At 36.2% G+C, this 21,736-nt stretch overlaps 1 protein-coding gene and 2 long non-coding RNA genes across 10 annotated transcripts; 2 read left to right on the forward strand and 1 right to left on the reverse strand.

The window, feature by feature from the left end:
- Positions 1-4,852: 4,852 nt before the first annotated feature.
- Positions 4,853-8,784, reverse strand: LOC103453140 (isoflavone reductase homolog). The gene is made up of 4 exons (XM_008392690.4): positions 8,263-8,784; positions 5,950-6,190; positions 5,645-5,848; positions 4,853-5,158 (listed from the first exon to the last, which is right to left on the reverse strand). The coding sequence occupies exons 1-4, from the start codon at positions 8,590-8,592 to the stop codon at positions 4,992-4,994; spliced, it is 942 nt and encodes a 313-aa protein (XP_008390912.2). The 5' UTR covers positions 8,593-8,784; the 3' UTR covers positions 4,853-4,991.
- Positions 8,785-12,250: 3,466 nt separating this feature from the next.
- On the forward strand, positions 12,251-18,112 carry LOC103430820 (uncharacterized). Of its 3 annotated transcripts, XR_011574537.1 has the most exons (8): positions 12,251-12,291; positions 12,539-12,688; positions 12,835-12,899; positions 13,318-13,438; positions 14,017-14,074; positions 17,282-17,327; positions 17,536-17,606; positions 17,701-18,112. It is a non-coding gene; the product is annotated as an uncharacterized lncRNA (long non-coding RNA). The 3 variants fall into 3 exon arrangements; XR_003768222.2 differs by having other exon boundaries at positions 12,291-12,688; XR_003768213.2 differs by lacking the exon at positions 12,251-12,291 and having other exon boundaries at positions 12,477-12,688; positions 13,324-13,438.
- Positions 18,113-18,273: 161 nt separating this feature from the next.
- Positions 18,274-21,183, forward strand: LOC139190363 (uncharacterized). Of its 6 annotated transcripts, none has more exons than XR_011574541.1 (5): positions 18,274-18,484; positions 20,259-20,353; positions 20,442-20,519; positions 20,617-20,839; positions 20,968-21,183. It is a non-coding gene; the product is annotated as an uncharacterized lncRNA (long non-coding RNA). The 6 variants fall into 6 exon arrangements; XR_011574540.1 differs by having other exon boundaries at positions 20,259-20,313; XR_011574539.1 differs by lacking the exon at positions 18,274-18,484 and adding an exon at positions 19,282-19,422 and having other exon boundaries at positions 20,259-20,313.
- Positions 21,184-21,736: the final 553 nt, after the last annotated feature.

The raw sequence follows: 21,736 nt of genomic DNA on the forward strand, positions 1-21,736 counted from the left end.
TTTACATGTTCTTAGGGCTTAAAGTCATCTTTCATTGTATTTGTAAGTCTACCACATATAGTGAAATACAATGAAAACACAACCCTAGTGGATGTAGCCAAATTGGTGAACCACTTAAATCTTGTGTTGTTTACATTTTGAGATCATTTTCCATAAGAAGCACTTCCACCAAACCATAGAAAATATCCATTTATTTTCCCTTGAGAATGATGTAGAAAAAGTGGGAGACAAATCCCAGAAAAATACATGAGATCTTACTCAACAAATCTCTCCATCAAACTACCATCATTTTCATCTATCAAAAGAAAGATATCCAAAAACTAGGAATTCGTCCAGCCTATTTATCAGACCAAAACACCATCATCCATAGATTATATCATAGTATTTTCTTCATGAGAATTGTTTGTCTGTCTTTCTACCATGACATATCAAAATTTCAGGAAAATCCAACGGTGCAATATTCCAATATGTTTGAAATACCAACTTATGTTTCTAATTCCACGGAAAACTGGACAGCCACATTATGAGTACCAAAACCCCACTTTTAGTAGCTCCAATCGAAACATTTCCTTCACAAAAGTTGTTCCTTATCATCTCCTCTATAACATATACAAAAACCAAGACAATCTAATCTATGTGCTGACTTGTATCCCAGTTCAAACAGCTGATGTGTGGTTGAGAATTTCAGCTATATTAAAGAAGAGGAAGAGGATGTGGTGAAAGAAGAAAGAGAACGAAAGGGAAGAAAAGAACTTGAAACAATAAAAATAAATGATGATGTTTGGAAAGGGAAAAGCTAGAAAAATGATTCCATGCCTTGTGGCCTTTGAGACATATATTTCACTCTAACAATTATTTTCTCTAACATGGATGTCTATTCTTTTTTAAATAAAAACAGGTTGCCCAACCAAGATGGACAAGACGTTGGAAAATATATATGGAGCGGTCAACGAGCAACATTTTATATGATGGATTATAAATTATTATTTTGTTATACTACTCTTGTTACTAATCAATTTGATTTATGTTGAAATTGCAGGTTTGTAAGATAAAGTATGAGTATTGATATCTATGTGAACATGACATATACATATGCATTGCAAAGCAAGAAAAAGAGTTGTGTTGTGTCAAGTGCTCACTTGTGTAAAGTGTCTAAGTTGTGATGATATTCAAGGGCTGAAGTTGCCTTGAATTAAAAATAATGAAATCTTGTATATGTCAGGCATATGGTGCATGGCTTGAATATACATTTTGGTGTTGGGTGAAGTGTCTGTTTAATAAAGCGGAAACTGAGAGTTTAATTACAAAAATTGGGTTTAAGGGATGAACGGGAGTTAACTCATATTCTAACGTACTTGGAGCCAAGTGGTATAAGCATGGGATGGGACGTGCAGGCTTGGGTGCCTTAGGTATGTATTGACGGGATTAGAAGGGAGTGAGTACATTCATCCATCTTATTTGCATATGTTCCATGCATCTCATTGCATACATATTATGAATTGGCAAGGACTACTCATTTCTATTATTATTTTAGTTGGTACTTTTGTTATGAATTAAATTTTGTATACTAATATTCTATTTCCGCTGCGTATTCAATAAATTATATGTGATACACTCAAGCTTTTATTATGAAAGATTTGTTATATGATGTATTTTATAATCGTTGTAATTTAATTTAATTTTTTCCACCATATCTTGGTTGTAGAATTTATTTCTATAGTTAAGATATGGCTCACACCCTAACTCGTGAATAGTCTTTATTCATGGGTCGAGGCGTGACAGCCAAGGCGTAGGCCCTGATCTCGTTGGGCTTGAAGCTCAATGATCTTTGTCCTAAGCCTCTACCCACTACTCTGCAGCATGTGCCCTGAGAACCCAAGGCTTGCAACTTTGATGCAGGGCCGTGTACTGGTAGCCAGCAAATCCTTGTCGGATTGTGATATCTTTCAACCCAAATGCCAATTTTTAGTACCCCCGCTTCTCAGGCACATCCAAATTTTTTTGGGGTGCTTTAGGTTAAAAGCCATACTAGACTATATTTTCGCAATTGGTTGGCCCGAAGCAACCTTAACTAATATGACTCAAACGTCTTTATTTTTCTTCCACGATCAAATTCAAATGATTTCGATCTATTGGATTAATTAAAATGACCAGCAGTCCAATAATTTGACAATAATCTAAAAATAATTGGCCTGAAGTTCACTTTTTTGCATTAACGATTCAATAATTTACTTCTTTTCTTTGCACCGTTGACATCCTTTCGTAGTCCCGAAGCTACTCACACTATGGTTCCTAAAGCAAACCCCAAATTCACTACGCTTTAATTATATATTGTATTATGTGTTCTTACAGGTACCCCTACATATTCCTAGCGAAATTACAACTGAAGCAGGCTATTTTTTAAGTTTTGTTGGCAGGATTAATTTGGTCTTTTATCCTCTTTGGATTGGAAAAGAGAGTTTGCTAATATATGGTTTACATATATTAAGTTGGACTTGAATTTTAAAAAAAATAATAATAATATTGGCCACCTAAATATACGTATACTGTCCTATGATAGGCCACAAGTTTAAAATAAATGTACGATACTGTCCCTACATATATTAAATTATGACATAACTATTGCTCTAGATGGTGTTGGTATATTGTACCTGGAAGTCTAGAACTTGGGTAGAATATTTCCTCCAAGTTGGTATCGTTTTACTTTAAATCAAATACGTTGAACTGATGAAGGTTAGATGATCATATTCTGGCTGTTAATCGGTATAAGGCACACCATTTGACCGTTCTTCTGACTTTGTGGTAAGCTGTTGAGCTAACTTTCGATCACAATGGAATCTATTCATACTGTGTAGATCTTGTTCAGGAGCATGCAAATAATTAAGAATCCCGTTGAAATATACAGTTTTAATATATTGTATTTGCATGTTGGAACGGCTTTCTTTGAAAATTAAAATTAAAATTTAATAAAGGAAAAATAATGTTTTTGGTTTGGTATTCTATGATAAGTGACTACCTCTTAAATTCTCTCTTGCGTGTGGATTACACATAACCCGGATTGACAACGTATTCTTTTATATAATTAGTAATCTCGGGGTCCTGTGTGTGAAAGTGAATTAGAGTCCCTAAAAGTTGCAAATTTAAAAAAATTGAAAAATCAAAGGCCCTTCTGCTTTGGAGGTCCTGTGCGGGGACATCACTTGCACATCATTAGAGCTGGCCGTAACGCAAGTTCTTGTTTGCTTCTGTTTGGGCTTGATTTTACATCAGCTTGCTAAAGGGTGCGTAATTTGATTTGTATTTGTGCTTGTTCATAAGCACGGAGTTTTCACCTAAGCGAAGACCAAATGGCTTTTAACCTGATTTTAATGAAGAGGCAGTGCTCATTATTTTTGCAAAAGCTTAAATAAAATGACAAGTTTGCCCGGGAAAATGATGGCTCAGAGCCTGAAATAGTGCCCAAGGCTTGTCTTTAGTAGTTCGGACTACTGAGTAGTCGGGCTTTTTATCCATTGAAAAATGAAAAGAAAATAGAATTTCTTTAATTTTATTTTGATTATTCATTTTTCGTACTACTGAGTAGTCCGAACTATTAAAAAAAATTTAAAATCAGCGAATGAATAACGTAAGTGGGAGTTTGAGGTAGTTTGCGTACATTTGGCGCCCTGCTAGTGGTGCTTGCAATTTAGTCATTCCCTTCATTGAGAAATTTTTCAATATGTCCGGAACACAGGATGGTACGACATATGTTATTATATAAATGGAAGAAAGTTTTTTTTTTTTTCCAAGTGTCCCTCCACCTGTATAATGACATACAGTGTATGTATCCTGTGTTCCAAGCACACTAAAAAATCCCTCCCCTTCATCACGCTACCTAGTTGCTAGGTGTGAGGAAGTTGATAGTTTCTTCATCCGCTTACTTGCCAGTGGCCTGGATCGCATTCGTCACTTAATTCCCTCTCTTCATGGTCTGAGGTTTTAGCCACACTCTTTATGGTATGAGGTTTTAGCCCTATTTTTAAATGTCTTTCCATTTATATTATGATAGATGATGTATTGCTTGTCTTCCGAAATACACTAAAAAAAATCCCTCCTTTATCACACAATAACTATTGCCTACTTTTTGATATTGTGCACTAGACTAAAGTCACAGCACCACCATATGTCATGGCCCAATGTAGAAACCCAATTTACAAACCCACTTTACACAGAAGCCCTATAAATGCGAGGGAACACCATTCCACAAGAAAGTAGGATTTTCACCCCTCTTTTTTACTTTCCGTCTCTTCCCTCTTATTTAAACAGTAATGATAATTAAGGTACATTAATTTTTTATAGAAAGAGAAAAACAAAATAAACTTAATAAAGAATACGAGAAGAGGAGATGGAAGATGATGGGAAGAGGAGGGTACATAATCGTATTCCTTCATAAAAACTAAATTTTTCGGACTAAAATATTTAACTTTTAACCCAACCATTAAAGATGATCTAAGCGGGCCAAACCCTGAACCAGATACGTCCCGTTTACTCTCCGCACGTAATCTGAGTGTTTCAATGATCAGTCGGATCACTTTCGACTGCAACAGTTGATGTGCATCAAGTTGCGGAAGAAAGAGATTACAACAGTCATGTTGGTGCGGCTTGCGCTTTTGCGGTCCTTTAACTTTTAAGTTTTGCCATAAAAATTTTGAGGATATTTTAGGATAATGTAACATTACATTTTTTGTGAGTGACGAGACTATATCAATCTAAGAGTCCATGGAGATGCTCGGCTGAATATCAAGGGTTGGCAAGGAGAATGACCGAGGATAGATACTCGAAGATGGACTTGTCATTTTACATATTTGCAATGTTTAGCAAACCTTTGCCACGCTTGTATTGATTGAACATACACACTACTATGTTGTGTAACACGCACAAAAGTGCATAGATGGATTACAGTACAGCATATAATTTTTGGAGAAACTATTATTAAATACATTGGATTGATTTCATGCATATAATTTTAAGTATTCATCCATGCGTGTATATTTCACTTCTGGGTAAAGCTTTGAAGCTTCTTCTACTCCTTCTCCCTCGACTTCAAAGTTTGTCAGATCGCCTTCATAGAAAATGTGGTAAAAATGCCCCACTCCTACCTGGCCTGCATAGTCCATACCTGAAGAATAATATTTCAGATCGAGATCAAAATCAAACTAGATAAGATATGTAACTCTCTAATGCTGACTAACCACAAGTAGCTATATATGAATGTTGATTGATCCCCGTAGCTACAGATTAACATCCTATAATTTGAGAACTGAAAGTACCCCACTTTAATTTGTTTCTATCATTTTTTTTTTTGGAGTTTTCTATATGATTACATGGTTGCCTACTTTAAGGTGTGAAATTTAAGCTTAAAGCTTATGTTAGATTTTAAACAATGGATTTTGTACATCACACAATTTGAGAGTTAAAATCTAAATTCTTAGCACTAATTGGTGTCAGTTAATCCGTAATTAATCGACATGGAGTTGATTGATCGACATGATTAAGCACATATATATAAATGCAGTTAACTGGGGGTAACCTAAAGCCATTAATTTACTAATGAATATATGTTAGTAATTTTCTTGAACACAACCGATTTCAAATGATTAAATACCTTTCATAGAAGCAAGAAAGTCTTGTTTAGAAATGGTGATCCTTTCTAGTTTCTTTCCGAGAAGGTTCTCCCACATCTCGACCAATTGCTTCTGAGAGAGTACGTTTTCAGGTGGACGAAGGTACAATGTTTTGTTCAATGTTCGTGGATCATCTATCGTCTTGATCGTGTATGTTGCGATGTCATCTTCATCCATAAGAGTGACTGCACAAAACATGAAGATCATCAACAAAAATGATTAGTTCTACGCGCGTCGTTTAAATTAAACCAAACAAACATAGTAATTAATGTAGAAACATGTGTACCTTTAGAGTTACCATCTCCATAAATAAGCACTTTCTCCCTTGGAGGAAGGACGGTCCCCATCTGCGAAAGGTTACCCGCAAAATAACCCCCAAAGGCAGCACCACATACATAAGTGAAGGGGATTTTAGCATCTTGTATTGCCTTTCTCACTACCATTTTCTCATCAAATGTGACTCTTCCCGGTTCAAGTGCATGTCCCATACGTGCTGGGTCTAGACCGAACTCTGATGGCAAGAAACGCTGCACAGAAAATCAAGGGAAGGGGAAGAGAAAAGTACATAATTCAACACCCCTACAATAACAATATGATTTCTTTTCTATTATAAATGATATTTTAGACTCATCTATACTAAGGGAAGGATGTTGATCCCGATGTAGTGAGTTGAAGAGGAAGATCCTAAATGGTTTATGATATTAGAGAAATGCTATAAAGATACTCTCTGCCAACTCATGTTTTTGGCACACTATTTTATAATGTTGACACAAGATTGCGCCAAAACATGAGGTTGTGGAGAATACCTAGAGAATTCCACTTTTTGAAAAACTCTTCTTAACATTTCTCATTATAATAAACAAAGAGTAACACCATATATCATATGGGAAGAGATCCTCTCTGGATCTCTCCCTCCAAATCCACCCAATTCATTCATTCGGACCCTTGAAATTTGATCTAACGGTTACAAATAGGGAGCCCCTTTAATAGTTATAATAATTTTATCATTGGATCAAATTTCAAATGTTCGAATTAATGGAATTGATGACTTTGGTGGGAGAGATCCGGAGAGAATCTCTTCCCATATCATATAATCACTATTAAATAGTAAATAACCGGCTACATGATATTGATCTTTTGCCCAATTTCACCTAAAACCAAAATGCTCATTAAAAGCTTATTCTTAATTAAAATAAATGGGTTCTCTTTAGATCTGGTAATTTCTTACACGATCCGTTATCACGATATGTAAACGATACAAAAATAACAAGTTTCGGACCAACACGATAAATAATCGAGTCATTATCGGGTCACACGATAACGACTAATAACAGGTCCTTAACTGGTTTACACGAGGGTGAAACGTGAGTAACCCGTATGACATGTTAAGAAAAAAATTATTTTCATGGTTGTTTTTTAACTACTAAAAAACGTATATATGTATATATACATATATTAAGTATGTATTATTGTAATATTATTCTATATAAATTTTAAAAAAATTAAATTTTATTTATTTATCTATTTTTATAGTATACTATAAGAAAGTAGTGAGATTAAAAAAATACAATACACATTAAAAATAAAATTATCAAGTAATTTACAAATACAAAACACAATAAAAAAATTATAATAATTAATTTACAATTGTGAAATTATGTAAATAAAATATGCAAATGCTCGTGAATGGTATTTTTAAGGGAGTCCAACATAAATTAAATTCATAATCATTAATGTCCAAATCTAAAAATGTGAAGGCAAATTTTTTTTTTTAATGTTTTGAAGTAATATTTATGTGACAATATTATTATGTATTCCATTTTATGGATCAAATTATGTTTTCATTTTCATTATTTATTGATATAAAATATATTTTCTTTAACAGGTCCGATCATATTACCTGGTAATATTAATGAGTCGATTTCGGGTTGAGTCATATTACCCTTTTACTTTAACAGGCGTTACACGATACGACTCATTAAGATATCGAGTATATGACGAAAATGACACGAACACGAAAAACACGACACAAATGTCAGGTCTAGTGCTCCTCAGTAAGGAAGAACCTTTATTAAAGGGAAACAGCATGGGTGCATCCACACCCTTTTTACTTCTCACACACTTTTCTAATTTTTGGCTGTCGAATTGGATGAATTAAAGAATATCAGATGACAGAATTTAACAAAAAGTATGTGAAAAATAAAAATAGATGCGTGCGGATAATACACCCAAGAACATAAAGCTGTTGACCTAAAATTGTGAATTTCTTCGTTCACCATTCATGTTAACACAGCACACAACTTGTGTGGTTTTACTCTAGACTTGTAACTCCTGCATGCTGTGTGACGTGTGCTATGAAACATCCAATCAAATCCTACTTTTTAAAAATCCAAACTTTTGGTGCGGTGATTTTTTCATGTATATTTGTGTTCGTTCTGAACTTTTATTTGTTAATTTCAAAACTATGAGGTCATATATCGTAGTTACCATGTCATTTGATAATTAAATTGCACTGTTCTTTTTTATTCAAAGTGGACAAATAAATACTACTAATCCAGTAACTAATTGATGACTGAAGATGGAAAAAATATACACATACCTTAACATTTCCGGCTTCCTTGATAGCTTGAACAAGCTTGAGCTGCAACAAAATGTTGTGACTCCTAAAATGCACCCCGGACATGGTACAAATGACAACGTCGACAAGCTTGACAGCACGAACAAGGCTTTGGAGATCAGAAAAGGAGCCCTCCACAAGGTGAGCCCCTTGCTTTTTGAAGGACAAGAGCATCTGCAGCTTCTCAATATCAAGGCCAATCTCTGGCCTTTGAAGGACATAGGTTGGGTGACCTAGGGCTAGGCTTGCCTTAACAATCCTTCGTCCTACGTACCCAGTACAACCTACCACAAGAACCTTGCTCATTCCCATGTCTACCAAATGTTATTGGGATGCTTCTTTTTGCCTCTTGCTTTGTTTGTTTGTCATGAAGGCAAGACTAGCTCTATATATAATAGTAGTCGAGAACCCCTGCAGGTATACTGTTCCATTTCCTTCCTGCAGACAATAGTTGACATGCAACCTAGCCTAGACTTTTACTTTGTTGTAAAAGTCACTCCATATCATTTCATTAGTTGGTGGGGATCTGGCAAGCCTGATCAATAAATTTATCTATACTAAAACTCAGTTTGGCTGGTACTGTTTTTCGCTGTTCATGAACAGTAAAAGGACGGAAATGCCCTTTCTTTCTTCTCACTCCCATGCTTTGTTGTTTGTTTTTTTGTACAGTCAAATTCCGAATTTGTCCTTTGTATTCATCCGTTCCTTCATCTGTAGGTCTTTTCTTAATTTTTAAGTCTATGTATTGCTGGTAGGAAGACAAAAAAAATATATTAAAAAACTGTTATTAAAACCGGGCCACATGGTTTGTGGCACGACAAAGGATAAAAATTTTATACCTTCTTAATTTTTTAAATGCATGTATATCTGGTGGGAAGATAAAAAAAAAATGTGATTAAAACAGGGCCACATGATTTGTGGCACAACAAACAATAAAAATTTATATCCGGCCACATGTCAGTCATCGCCCGAAGGTAGTAACTCTACTTTTCTTCTTCTTTCTTACGTTTTCCTTTATATTTTGGAGGTAAATCGTTTGCCCTTCCATTTCCATACTCTTTATGGTCACGATTAAATTACGTCAACATTTATATTAATTTTTTTACAAAAATAATAAAACAAAAAATAGTAGAAATATAAAATGTTGATGTAACTTAACCGTGATCACACAAAACAGAAAAAGATCGGTTAAATCACGTTAATATTTTATATTCATTTTTTTATAAAAATAATAAAAATATAAAATGTTGACGTAACAGAAAAAGATGGAAAGAGTATGAAAATGGGAAAGAGTATGGAAATGGAAGGGCAGACAATCCACCTCCTTGAATTTTTCTTTGCTTCTCCCGCTTTTGGCAGTCGTTTTCTTTCTACGTTGTCTTTCTTTGCTTCTCCCGCTCTTGCCAGTCCTTTTCTTTTGTTTTTGAATTGTTGCTGCTTTTCTTTTTAACCCGCTATTGTTTCTCTGTGGGTTTTTAATTTTTTGACTTTTTGTGCAGGTAAAGGAAGAACCCATAAGAGATATGTTCACTGAGAGCAAGTCCAGCCTTGCTCTTTGCTCGGGGGACAGGCACCAGGAAAGGGCCCGAGGCCCGGTTGGTTCTTCTCCAGCCATGGAGAGCTTGAATGAGGGTGGAAGCCCGAGGGCCGGGGGGTGGGCAATCGACAGGCCTGTGGCCTGAGGCCCGTGACGTTAGGCCTGGGTCCGGGCCTTTTTTTTTTATTTTTTTTGTGTCAGGCGCGTGCCCCTCACTCGCGAGTGGGGGCGCGTCGCCGACAGGAAATCAGGGCACGGGCTCGCGCGCCTCAGAAAAATCAATGACCGTTGGGAAGCCACGTGGCTTCTCACGGTCCGTTCGATCCCAACAGCTCTTTAATACGAGCCGTCCGATTTGCAACGGTAATTAAAAAAAAAGATGATTTTATATCAACCGTTCAATCTGAGATCAACGGTTAATATTAATCTGCTTTATAAATTAAAAAAAAAAGAAAAAATAGTTTTGAAATTAAGAAAAGTTACCGTTGTGACACGTGGCACAATCTGGAGTGTTGGAATTCAAAATTTTTAAAATCCAAAGGTAGAGATTAATTATTTGAATAAAAAATTTTAAAAAATGGAAAAAATCCGAAAAAATTGTAAAAAATCTGAAATTTTTTTGTAAAAAATTGTTTTTACTTTTCTATAAATACCACTTCTTCTCCATCTACCTTACACCACAAATTCATATTTTCTCAACTACTTTCAATCAAATTCCTATCTTTCTCTCAAAGTTTCAATCCAATTTTTTTCCACAAAATGACTACTGATGCAGGTACGAATTGGTCGCTTCTTGAAGATGTTGCGTTGTGCACTAGCTGAGTTGAAGTTACTCATAATTCCCTTACGGGAAATGAGATGCAGTTGCGAGAAATGTGGAGTTTAATTCATACCAAATTTCTTGAGCAAATGAGTGGGAAAAGAACCAAAGAATCGATATCCAGTCGTTGGAAAATACTTAGCCATTCCTTTAGTATGTGGAGAGATGCCTTGACACAAGCTAGTAGTAATGTTCGAAGTGGGGCAAATTATGCGGATGAGGTAAGAATATATTATAATTATTTGTTTGTATTATTATTTTGTTACCTAATTTGATTATAATTATTTGTTTGTATTATTATTTTGTTACCTAATTTGATTATAATGATTTGTTTGTATTATTTATTTGTTACCTAATTTCATTATTATTATTATTTGTTTGCATTATTTATTTGTGACCTAATTTCATTATTATTATTTGTTTGTATTATTTATTTGTTGCCTAATAATTTCATTATTATTATTTATTTGTTACCTAATTTCATTATTATTATTATTTGTTTGCATTATTTATTTGTGACCGAATTTCATTATTATTATTTGTTTGCATTATTTATTTGTGACCTAATTTCATTATTATTATTTGTTTGTATTATTTATTTGTGACCTAATTTCAATATTATTATTTGTAGCAACTTCAAGCACAAGCATGGTATGTTGCCAAAATCAAATCAAGAAACAAATCATTCACCCGGTGGGAATGTTGGAATATTGTTAAAGATTGTCCTAAATTTAAAGTTGTGTTTGTTGATCCAGAAGTATGCATGAACAACATCCCTCTACACAGCACCTTTGTACACAGCACCCCTCCACACTCTACACCCGATCATGACTCCCATGTTGATGAAGAAGATGGAGAAGAAGTGTCTGAAATGCCCATTCATGAACAAGCGTCGGGGTCGACCCGTTATCCAATTAGGCCTCAAGGTAAGAAAGCTTCAAAAAGGAAAGGGAGTGCTTCCAATTAGGCCTCCTGGTAAAGAAGAAGCAGAAACTATGAATAATGAGATAGAGATGTTGAGAAAATTGGTGTGAGATTGTGAGGATGGATGGTGGATTATATGGACGATTCAGAAAGAATTGGATTGTAGATAAGGCCACGTGGCATGCTGTCATTAGTTAAAAATCTGATCGAAATCTATCCTCAAAAATTCTGAAAAGATAATGACACGTGGCACGATCGTATTGGATAAAAATCTTATCAAAATCTATCTCCAATAATTATCTTTTCGGATAATGACACGTGGCGCAATTTTGAACGAGTTAAAATCTGATCGAAATCTATCGTCAAAGATTCTCAAAAGATAACGACACGTAACACGATGACATTGGATAAAAATCTTATCGAAATTCATCGCTAAATAATTGTTTTTTTATAAAATGACACGTGGCATAACGAGAACGATTTAAAAAATCTTATCCGAAATTACAAATAATTTTATTTTGTATTATTTAAACAAACAAAAAAAACTAATATTTTATTGCCTATTGCCAGGGGGAGGGCTCCAAGGGTGGAGATGCAAATGACAATTATTGTTCATTAAAAGCAGTTACTGTTTAAAAGGTGGATCCAATAGTGGATTCAATAGGGGAGGCTGCATGGCTGGAGTTGCTCTGAAGGACATGACATTTGCGCCTTTCATTGGATTAGAGAGGTTTGTGAAGAAAAATCATTACCATCTTCCTTTTTTCGAATTGAAAAATAAATAAAGTAGGGTTTAATTTTACTGTTGTTTGATTTAGTCCTCAGCACCATTCATGTTATTTTTACTCATTCACTACCCGATAAATAAAACCCATATTTTAATTTTTTTTTAATTTTATGGATTTTGGTGTGATTTTGGTTTTTGATGTTTTCTCGGTGATTGACTTCTTTGGCGTTTAAATTTTATGTTTCCTCAGCGATTGAATTCTGGGTTTTTAGCCGTCCCCAATTTTAGTCGACCCGGGCAGCAAAGGGAGTTTGCCCCTGTTTGCTTTCGTTTTCTCACTAGATATCTCTGCCAGCATGATCCGCCGAACTCGCTGATCGCGTCTGCTTTCGCGGACTAGGTATGACTTCTTTCACTTTCCGTTTGTTTCCTGGGAAAATTTGGGGCTAGAAAGTGTTTAGAATTTTAATCTTTAAACTTTAAACTGTCCTGTGCACAGAGAAATTGAATTTTAATCTCAGTTTCTGTATTCCTCTATAATTGAAGGTCACTCCCTAGAAGGCTGATTAACACCAGCAACCACAACACCAACAATGACTACTGCAGCTTAGGTACAATTAAACAACCATAATTCCCAAGTTTTGATTATTTTTTTTACTAATTCACTATCTTTTAAATATAATCATACCATCCGTGTTGATATGAACAGTCCATGATGTGTTTATTGTGTTGAAAGATGCCAAAAAAAATGGAAAATTTGGGGTGAGTTTGTTGTGTTTTGGTTTTAATCGTTTTGGGAATGTGGAGGTGTTGCATCAAAATTGAAATTGAATAGTACTTTATTGGTATAAATTACATTACCCAATAAATTTTCTGTTGTTTTTTACAATGCCTTTTTTTTTCGTTGTTGCTTAGCTTAGATAAAGATTGAGGCTTTGAATTGAGAGTGAGCTTAATTATTGTTCAATGTTTATTCTGTTTGGTGCATTTACAGCCTTTGTGGCTAACGGAACTTCATCGCTTCTGAAGTTGCAGGTGAGGATTGCAAGGTTTTTTCGTTTCTCTGGTATTGATTCATCGAGTTTGCATGTGGCTTAAAATGGTGTTTCAGTTGCGAGGAACAACACATTTACAAAGTATATTCAAGAATGTATGGTCGGTTGTTTCTGATGTTAAGATTTTGTTATCAATTTAAAAACTGTGGTTTGTATTTTTAGTATTATTTTGGCTTTTTGGTGCAATGGGTTTTTTTTGTACCTAATTGCAGACCTTTCGTTTGCTCATGCTTTAGTAGTTGACTGAGTATCCATGTTTATACATACGTTGATCTTTTTTTTTTGCAACGTGTTCATTTGGCTAAAATTCTGTGATCATTTTTCTTCCCTGAAAATTTTCCAATCAGTTTAATTCTATTTGAATATCTATTATTTCTTTGTTCAACATAGATACCTTTTGGTTTGTTGGTGAGACATTTCGAGTGCTTATCAGTTATTTACTAAAGGTGGTTTTATTGGAACTACTTGAACTTCTTGGGATGCCTGTCTTAAAAGCAAATGGAGAGGGTGTAGCACTGTGTATGCAGTTAAATGATGATGTTGTATCTCATATGCACGAAATGATTTCATCAATTGTGTTGTATCTACTATATATATGCAAAACATATTGCTAGCTAATCTTATTGTTATTAACTCTTCCCTCTTACCTTTCGATTTCTGTTATGATGTGCAGGCTATTGAATTTGGGAGAAAGCTTGCATGCAAACTCTTTGTTTGCATATTGTTCTTGAGTGAGTCCCTTAACTTTGCCTTGAAGTGTCTTTATATTCTCATTCACTTTGTTTTATTGCTAGGAAATTCTGAGTGGAAAGAAGTTCAAAGAAAAATACTCAAGCTAAATTACATTTGATCTACAAATGGTTGGACTGACATATTTCTTAAACAATGAAGGCGTGAAATATAAGTCGACAACAACAACAACAACAACAACAAAGCCTTTTCCCACTAAGTGGGGTCGGCTATATGAATCCTAGAACGCCATTGCGCTTGTGTCATGTCCTCCGTTAGATCCAAGTACTCTAAGTCTTTTCTTAGAGTCTCTTCCAAAGTTTTCCTAGGTCTTCCTCTACCCCTTCGGCCCTGAACCTCTGTCCCATAGTCACATCTTCGAACCGGAGCATCAGTAGGCCTTCTTTGCACATGTCCAAATCACCGGAACCGATTTTCTCTCATCTTTCCTTCAATTTTGGCTACTCCTACTTTACCTCGGATATCCTCATTCCCAATCTTATCCTTTCTCGTGTGCCCACACATCCAACGAAGCATCCTCATCTCCGCCACACCCATTTTGTGTACGTGTTGATGCTTCACCGCCCAACATTCTGTGCCATACAACATCGCTGGCCTTATTGCCGTCCTATAAAATTTTCCCTTGAGCTTCAGTGGCCTACGACGGTCACACAACAAGCCGGATGCACTCTTACACTTCATCCATCCAGCTTGTATTCTATAGTTGAGATATCCATCTAATTCTCCGTTCTCTTGCACGATAGATCCTAGGTAGCGAAAACGGTCGCTTTTTGTGATCGCTAGATTGCTCCGGTCATTAGTGTGGATAAGTATATAAATGGATAGAGACAGGAAAGCAAACACAAGATGTACGTGGTTCACCCAGATTGGCTACGTCCACGGAATAGAGAAGTTCTCATTAATTGTGAAGGGTTTACACAAGTACATAGGTTCAAGCTCTCCTTTAGTGAGTACAAGTGAATGATTTAGTACAAATGACATTAGGAAATATTGTGGGAGAATGATGTCGTAATCACGAAACTTCTAAGTATCGGAGTGCGGTATCGTCTTGACTTGCCTTATCTGTCTCATAGGTAGATGTGGCATCTTCTTTGGAAGTATTCTTCCTCCATCTAGGGGTGGTATCTTTAATTGGTGGAGATGCACAAGGTAATGTATCAATTTCACTTGAAGCTTACTTGTAGTTTCAGGCTTGGTCAAGCGCGATACAAACCATGTAGTAGGAGTCCCCCAAGTCGCCGAGCTAGAGGATCTGCTGAAAGAGGTGACAGACAAGGTAAGCAATCAGAGCTCCGGCTGATTGTTCACATTCTCCCTATCTTGCAGGCAGCATGAAGGATAAAGAGAAGAACATGAGAAGAGATGATATGGGATACTTTTGCTTTTGAAGAAGTAACTTTCCACAGGCTTATTCTTGAACTGAGCTGGAGGGTTTTCTGGTTTCCTCCAGAGTATAAGGCCGACTGAAGAATTTGAGGGTCAAAACACGTCCATCAAATCTAGAGTACGTTCGACCCTGCTGATATGGGATACTTTTGCTTTGACAGAGTAATGGATGTATCGGCACGTGTGCTGTTTCGCTTGTCTCCACATGCTTCCTTGTATCCTTCTCCCTTGCCCTATCTGTTCCTCAGGCAGATGCGGTATCTTCCCTGGAAGCATAAGATGTTGAAGATGAGTACTCGAGAGCAATGGCAGGTAAGTAATCAGGTAAGGGGTTCCAGGCAGTCAGTTCCTGGCTGGAAGCTTGATTCCAAGTGCTGACTGATTGCTCTCTTTCTCCTTGTCTTGCAGATAAGAACAAGGCTAAAGGAAAAGACAGGGAAAAAGCATGATATGTGATACTCTTGCTTTTAACCCTGATGATATGAGATATTCTTGCTCTAGTATAGCTTGTTTGCAGAGATATTATCGGGGGGAAAGAAAGCTGAATATTTCGAAAGGCTTCGTTGGGAGTGCCCTCTCAGATATGAGGAAGGGTTGAGCATTTTTGCAGGTCTGCCTGTCCGTTGGGGATGGAGGTCGACATATATAGGAATCTCCTTAACAACAAGTAGTAATGCTATTCCTTTACCCTACTTGGTCATAGCACGGTAGTGGGAGCTGCCAGCTTCACATGTTTTAACTCTGTCAGAGCACTTTGAAAAAGTGGTCTGTGGTATCTGGAAATGCGATGTTGCGTGTGAAGATTACAGACAGCTTTATCCAAGGAGATCCGGCTCTTGAAGTTGGGAAAGTGTTGCCTCTTCGGTTTTCGAACAAGCAATCCTATCGGGGATCTGGCTCTCGAGATTCGGAGAACGATGCCTCTTCGATTTTTGAGAAAGCAATCATGCTGGGGGTCTGGCTCTCGAGATTCGGAGAGCGGTGTCTCTTCGATTTTTGAGAAAGTAATCATGTTGGGAGTCTGGCTCTCGAGATTCGGAGGGCGGTGCCTCTTCGATTTTGGAGCAAGCAAACTTGTTGGGAGTGTTTTCTCGAATGTGAGTAAAGGTTGGGCATGTTTGCTAGTCTACCTTGCCACGAAGCACAGAGGTTGACACATAGGGACTTTCCAATTATCCAGCAATGGTACTGTTCCTTTACCCTCTCTTCGATTTTTGAGAAAGTAGTCATGTTGGGAGTCTGGCTCTCGAGATTCGGAGGACGGTGCCTCTTCGATTTTGGAGCAAGCAATCTTGTTGGGAGTGTTTTCTCGAATGTGAGTAAAGGTTGGGCATATTTTATGCCATTGTTGTCATATTTTCTTCCTTTGCGTCACATATATTATGCCATTGTTGTCATATTTTCTTCCTTTGTTTTGAACAATGCTTTTATGTTACACCAAGAAAAATCTATTTGAGGATGGGAACCACCTATATCGGTTCTTGGATGATGATCCAATTGTATCTCGGTTTCAGAATAGGAAGGGATAACCGAGTTGAGTTCATGGATTAGAGTAGGTTGGGTTAATTATGCTTTAGCATATGCTTTCTTTGACTTAATGTCAATTAATTGACGTTTATCATAGTTTGCATGTGCAGATGCTTTTTATTTTTTCAATTGATGCTTTAGCAGTTTCTATTATCTACTTTTTGGGGTATAAATCGTATCTATAATTTCAAAATACATGTTCTTCATGACAATCTATGGTATTTATGAAATAATTCATGTTAGAGTAATTTTTTTTTCCTTTCCCTTCAATGCAGTCCCGGCAGAAAGCACGTGCAGACTTGCAGCAGATGCACTATGCATGTAAGTAAGACATTTTACTATCTGTCTTTCTTGGTTAGTGATTCTGGTATAGCTGATTGATGTGAATGTCAATGGTGTGGTTTTTGTTCCTGGCTTTATGCTTAGTGCAGTGTATTTTCTATATATACAATTTTCTCCTTCCGTTTCTACTGTTTTTTGTTTTTTTTTTTTTTTTGAGTCATGTATACTATTGATGTTGTTTTTGTAGCTTGAGAAGCTGAGCGATATGCAGTCCCAACTTGAGTCACAGCTGAAGTTCATACAGAGGTCTGGCTACAGGTGCAGCACAAATTACCTCACTTTTCTACCAAGAGTATTGCCTATTTTGTTTGTTGTTTTATTTTTTTAATAATTAAATTTTCTCTATTTTCAGATAGTTGATTGTAGGCGAGTACTAAAATTGACATATGCCGATGGATGTTATTTGCTGGAGCATGAACATGCCAAGTTGTTTTGAGTACTTGCAAGGTATGTCATTTTCTCAATCTCAAATAGACAATGCGCAGAAAATGAGCTACAAGTTTACCTGAATGATAAGGACATCAAAAGATTTCATTGAGTTTCGCACAAAACTTGCTGGATTGACCAGGTTATGTTCCACTACAGATATTACACTACTTTTCTGATTGGATAAGTTGATTCGGGTTACAATGATATAGCTTTTCAGTTTATTCATACTAAGATATTAGTTTTTTTAAGTGGGAATGCCATGATTGAAATTTTATAGAAATGATGAATGGGCCAATCTGAAATACCAAATTTCAGCTGATGAACTCACTCTTATATGACTATTACTGCATATACTCATCTTTTATTTTGTTGGGTTTTATTTTTATTTCATTTTTTTTTTGGTTTCGCAAAGAACTGAATTTTATCTTATCTATAGCTCTATACGCATGTAGTTTTTCTCTTTTTGGGTTTCGAGTATTTGGTTGGTTTTATTTAACAATCTTTTGGAATATAGAGAAACTTTGCACCAATGTCTTATTCCTGAATCTCCTGATGATTTGGCATTGAGATGTTAAGCAAAGGTGTCCCATGGGAACCACAGATTGCTTGAAACTATCTCAAAGAAGTGGAGAGATTTGTCTCCAGACTATGCCAACTATGAAGCTTTAGAAAAATGGTGCGGAAATTGGCTGTTTGTCATTGATGAGGTATAATCCAATAGCTAATAGCTAATAAGTATGCTCTTATATTTAACACTGTAAATATGTCTAAAACTCATGTTGTTATTACTACTTTCATTTTGGCAGAAGGAAAGGTTTTTCGTTTTTCAATTCTTGCTATATCATCTTGGGTTGTGCAAACTATTCATTATAGGGGATCCCTTCATGTATATAGTTGTTTCTTGCTAAGATTTCTGCAAAATATTTTTGTTATGTCGAAGTTGAAATCTTTTTTAGGGTTGTAAATAGATTTCACATGTATGTAAATAGTATATATACACATTATAACTTTCTACTTATTTTATATGATTTTAAAACCCGCAGCACCGAACGGGCACTTTTGCTGGTTATATATACTAAAACCCAGTTGGGTTCCGGCCCTGTTCATTAATAGTGTCAGGATGGAAATGCCCCTTGCTTGGTTTGTGTTTTGGCGTTGTTCTCCCTCTTTTCTACATTGAAATGTCGGCTTTGCCCATGATTGGTGGGTGTTTTTTGACAGGCCGAATTGCCCTTTGGGGTTTTAATGGGTTTTGATTGTTTTTGAGGGTTGGTGCAGGGAGAAGGTGGGGATTGCATCTGCCACGTGTTGATCATCGTCCATGATTGGTGGGTGTTTTTTGACTGCCCGAATTGCCGTTCGGGGTTTTTAATGGGTTCTCATTGTTTTCGGGGGATTGGTGCAAGAAGGTGGGGATTGCATCTGCCACGTGTTGATCATCCTGTTATGCTCTTTTCTCTCTATTTTGTTTCCTTTTTGTTTCCCTTTTCATATTTACTTTGTTGGGTCGCTGTCTTTTGCTCTCGCATTTTCTTTTGCTTTCTTCTCGCCTTTTTGCTTTGGTTTCGTGCGCTTTTGTGTTTGCTTCTTCTCGGTCGTCCTCTCCTCTGCTCCGTGCCTCTTTGCTACGTCGGAGAGCCCTGTGGTGCGTCATTTTTTTTTTTTAGATTTTTATGTTCGTTTTCATATTTTTATGTTAGTTTGGAAAATGAGTTTTCTTCTGTTGCGTTTAAATATGTCTGGCCTTTGTTCATTTTTTGGGTTTATCGTTCAATTTTGGTGATGTTGTCCTTTTGAATCATGCGTTCAAATAGATTTTAGGGTTCTAGAATGCTGCAGCAGTCGACGCCTGTGTAGAAAGAGGTCTGGTTAAGTGATTTGCTGAAGCAGAGGTTGGGAAAAGAGAGAGGGGGGTATAAGAAGTGTGGTTAGGCATGAGTGGTGGAGGTAGAGAGTTTGCGTTTTGCTGTTTGGTGGGTTTTCCTTTTGGCCATCTCATTGTTTTGATCCGTTAGTTATTTAAGCAAATTGTTATAGGTGTGTAGTTTTTTAGAGTCTCCCTTTCTTCATATGAGGGTGATGCCATTGATTGATGATTAGTCTCACTATTAATTGCACTGACAATTTAGTCTTAGTTATGGATTTGCAGGTGGATAGGGTTCATTTTGCAAAGTACAAAATTGCATTCACACTTTAGTCTTGGTGTAAAGCAATAATTGGCGTATTGATTTCAACTCATCGTGTGCTTTGTTTCTTTGAAGCCTTTGGGTTCAGCTTTGATTTGCAGAGGATGACATAAATTTGTATCTTTTTTTAGATGGAGGTTTGTTTTGTGATATGTGACTGGATTCGTGGTGGTTCATGAATGGGTTAGGCTTGGTGTTTCTGTACTTGAGTTTTTGTGCGGTCTTAGTGTCGGCTATTTTGTTGTTGTCATTTCTTTTTCGTGTGGTCATTAACTTTGTGATTTCTTTGTTGTAGTTGTTGCTATTAGTGATGGTGGCTGAGGTGTTCGTTTCTTGGTGTTAAAACTCGGGTATCCCGTTCTTTTGGTCAATATTATTTGTTCTTTGGAGGTGTGATTCACGGGATTTGCAGTCTGGGTCTCTGTTTCGCGTCCTTGGTTTTATTGGACATTATAAAATTTGTGCAATTGTTATATAGGCATGCAAGACAGGGTGGAAAAGATAGCAAAAGTACAAATGGTTGTTAAACTCTCCATGACTTCCTTTCAGACCATGGGTGAATGAATTGTGGATCTTTTATAGTTTTGTGTCTTTTTTTCTTTTTGTAGTTTTGTGGGAGTTTCTGATATGTCATTGAAATTCCCTTTTGATAGGATAAATGTAAACTGTGCGCCCAACTCCTGTTAATCAGTTAAGACCATACATAAAGGCGGACAAAATCAAAATTCGCATATACAGGATTTGAAAATTGATGATTCTAGGAACTGTTCAAAAGTATACAAACCTGCACTGTATATTGGTTGATGATTCCAGTACTAGTTCGTCTCTGTTTTTTATTGACCCAAACATCCCCGAAGTGAATATGTATGAGTCAGTGTGAGTAAAATTTTCGTTTTTACAACAAAAAAGCACGTTTTTTTTTTAAATGGAAAGCAGTTGCTATCTTTTTTTATTTTTTATTTTTTTATAATTGTTAAACTGATAAGATGTTTTGAATCCTGCAGGTTTTGTGATTGTAAAGAAGCTCTGGAAATAGTCTCCCTCTGCAATCCAAGAAAACGAAGCTCAAATTTTGCAGACTGCTAAAAAAGTTTCAATCGATGAATTGGCTTTTTTGGATCCAGATTTTCATAAGGAACATAACGTTTATTTTTTGTGTTTTCTTAAAATCTTACCATTGCATTTTGACCTTTTTAATGAAACTGAATTATGTTGTTCTTGTTACGGCTATGTGACAAAATATATCACAGGATGATACATTTGTGTGTAGAGCATCTGTCAAGCGTTTTGACACGCGGTTCAACTGGTGGTACAGTACTGCATGAAACAGATGCACAAGGATTCAACCATTGGGCAGCTCATTTGTCAAAAACATCCAAACCAAATTCCAACGCCGTGGTAATGTTAAACTAAATATTTGAAGCAAGGCTAACAAAAAATTTACTCTTTCTTGATACCATAGCATGTTGTTTGTTCTCATTAACCAATTGAGAAAAATAAATATAGATAGGGTTATTCACTTTGTGTGCAAAATTTACAATTTTGGTATAATAATTTATGTCATCACACTCAATTTTTTTTTAATTAAGTGTCGAGAAATCATAATGTCTTCCACCACTGCTTCATCTTCGGCCTCAACCGTTGAACCCAACGAGCAGTCATTTAATCGAAAAAGGGAATCAATCAGGCAAGCTCTTTTCACTTGCACACCCTTAGAGTTGGTCCTAACGCGAGTTCTTGTTTGCTTCTGTTTGGGCTTGATTTTACATCAGC

Source organism: Malus domestica, chromosome 13, assembly GCF_042453785.1.
Source record: "Malus domestica chromosome 13, GDT2T_hap1".
NCBI lineage: Eukaryota > Viridiplantae > Streptophyta > Magnoliopsida > Rosales > Rosaceae > Malus > Malus domestica.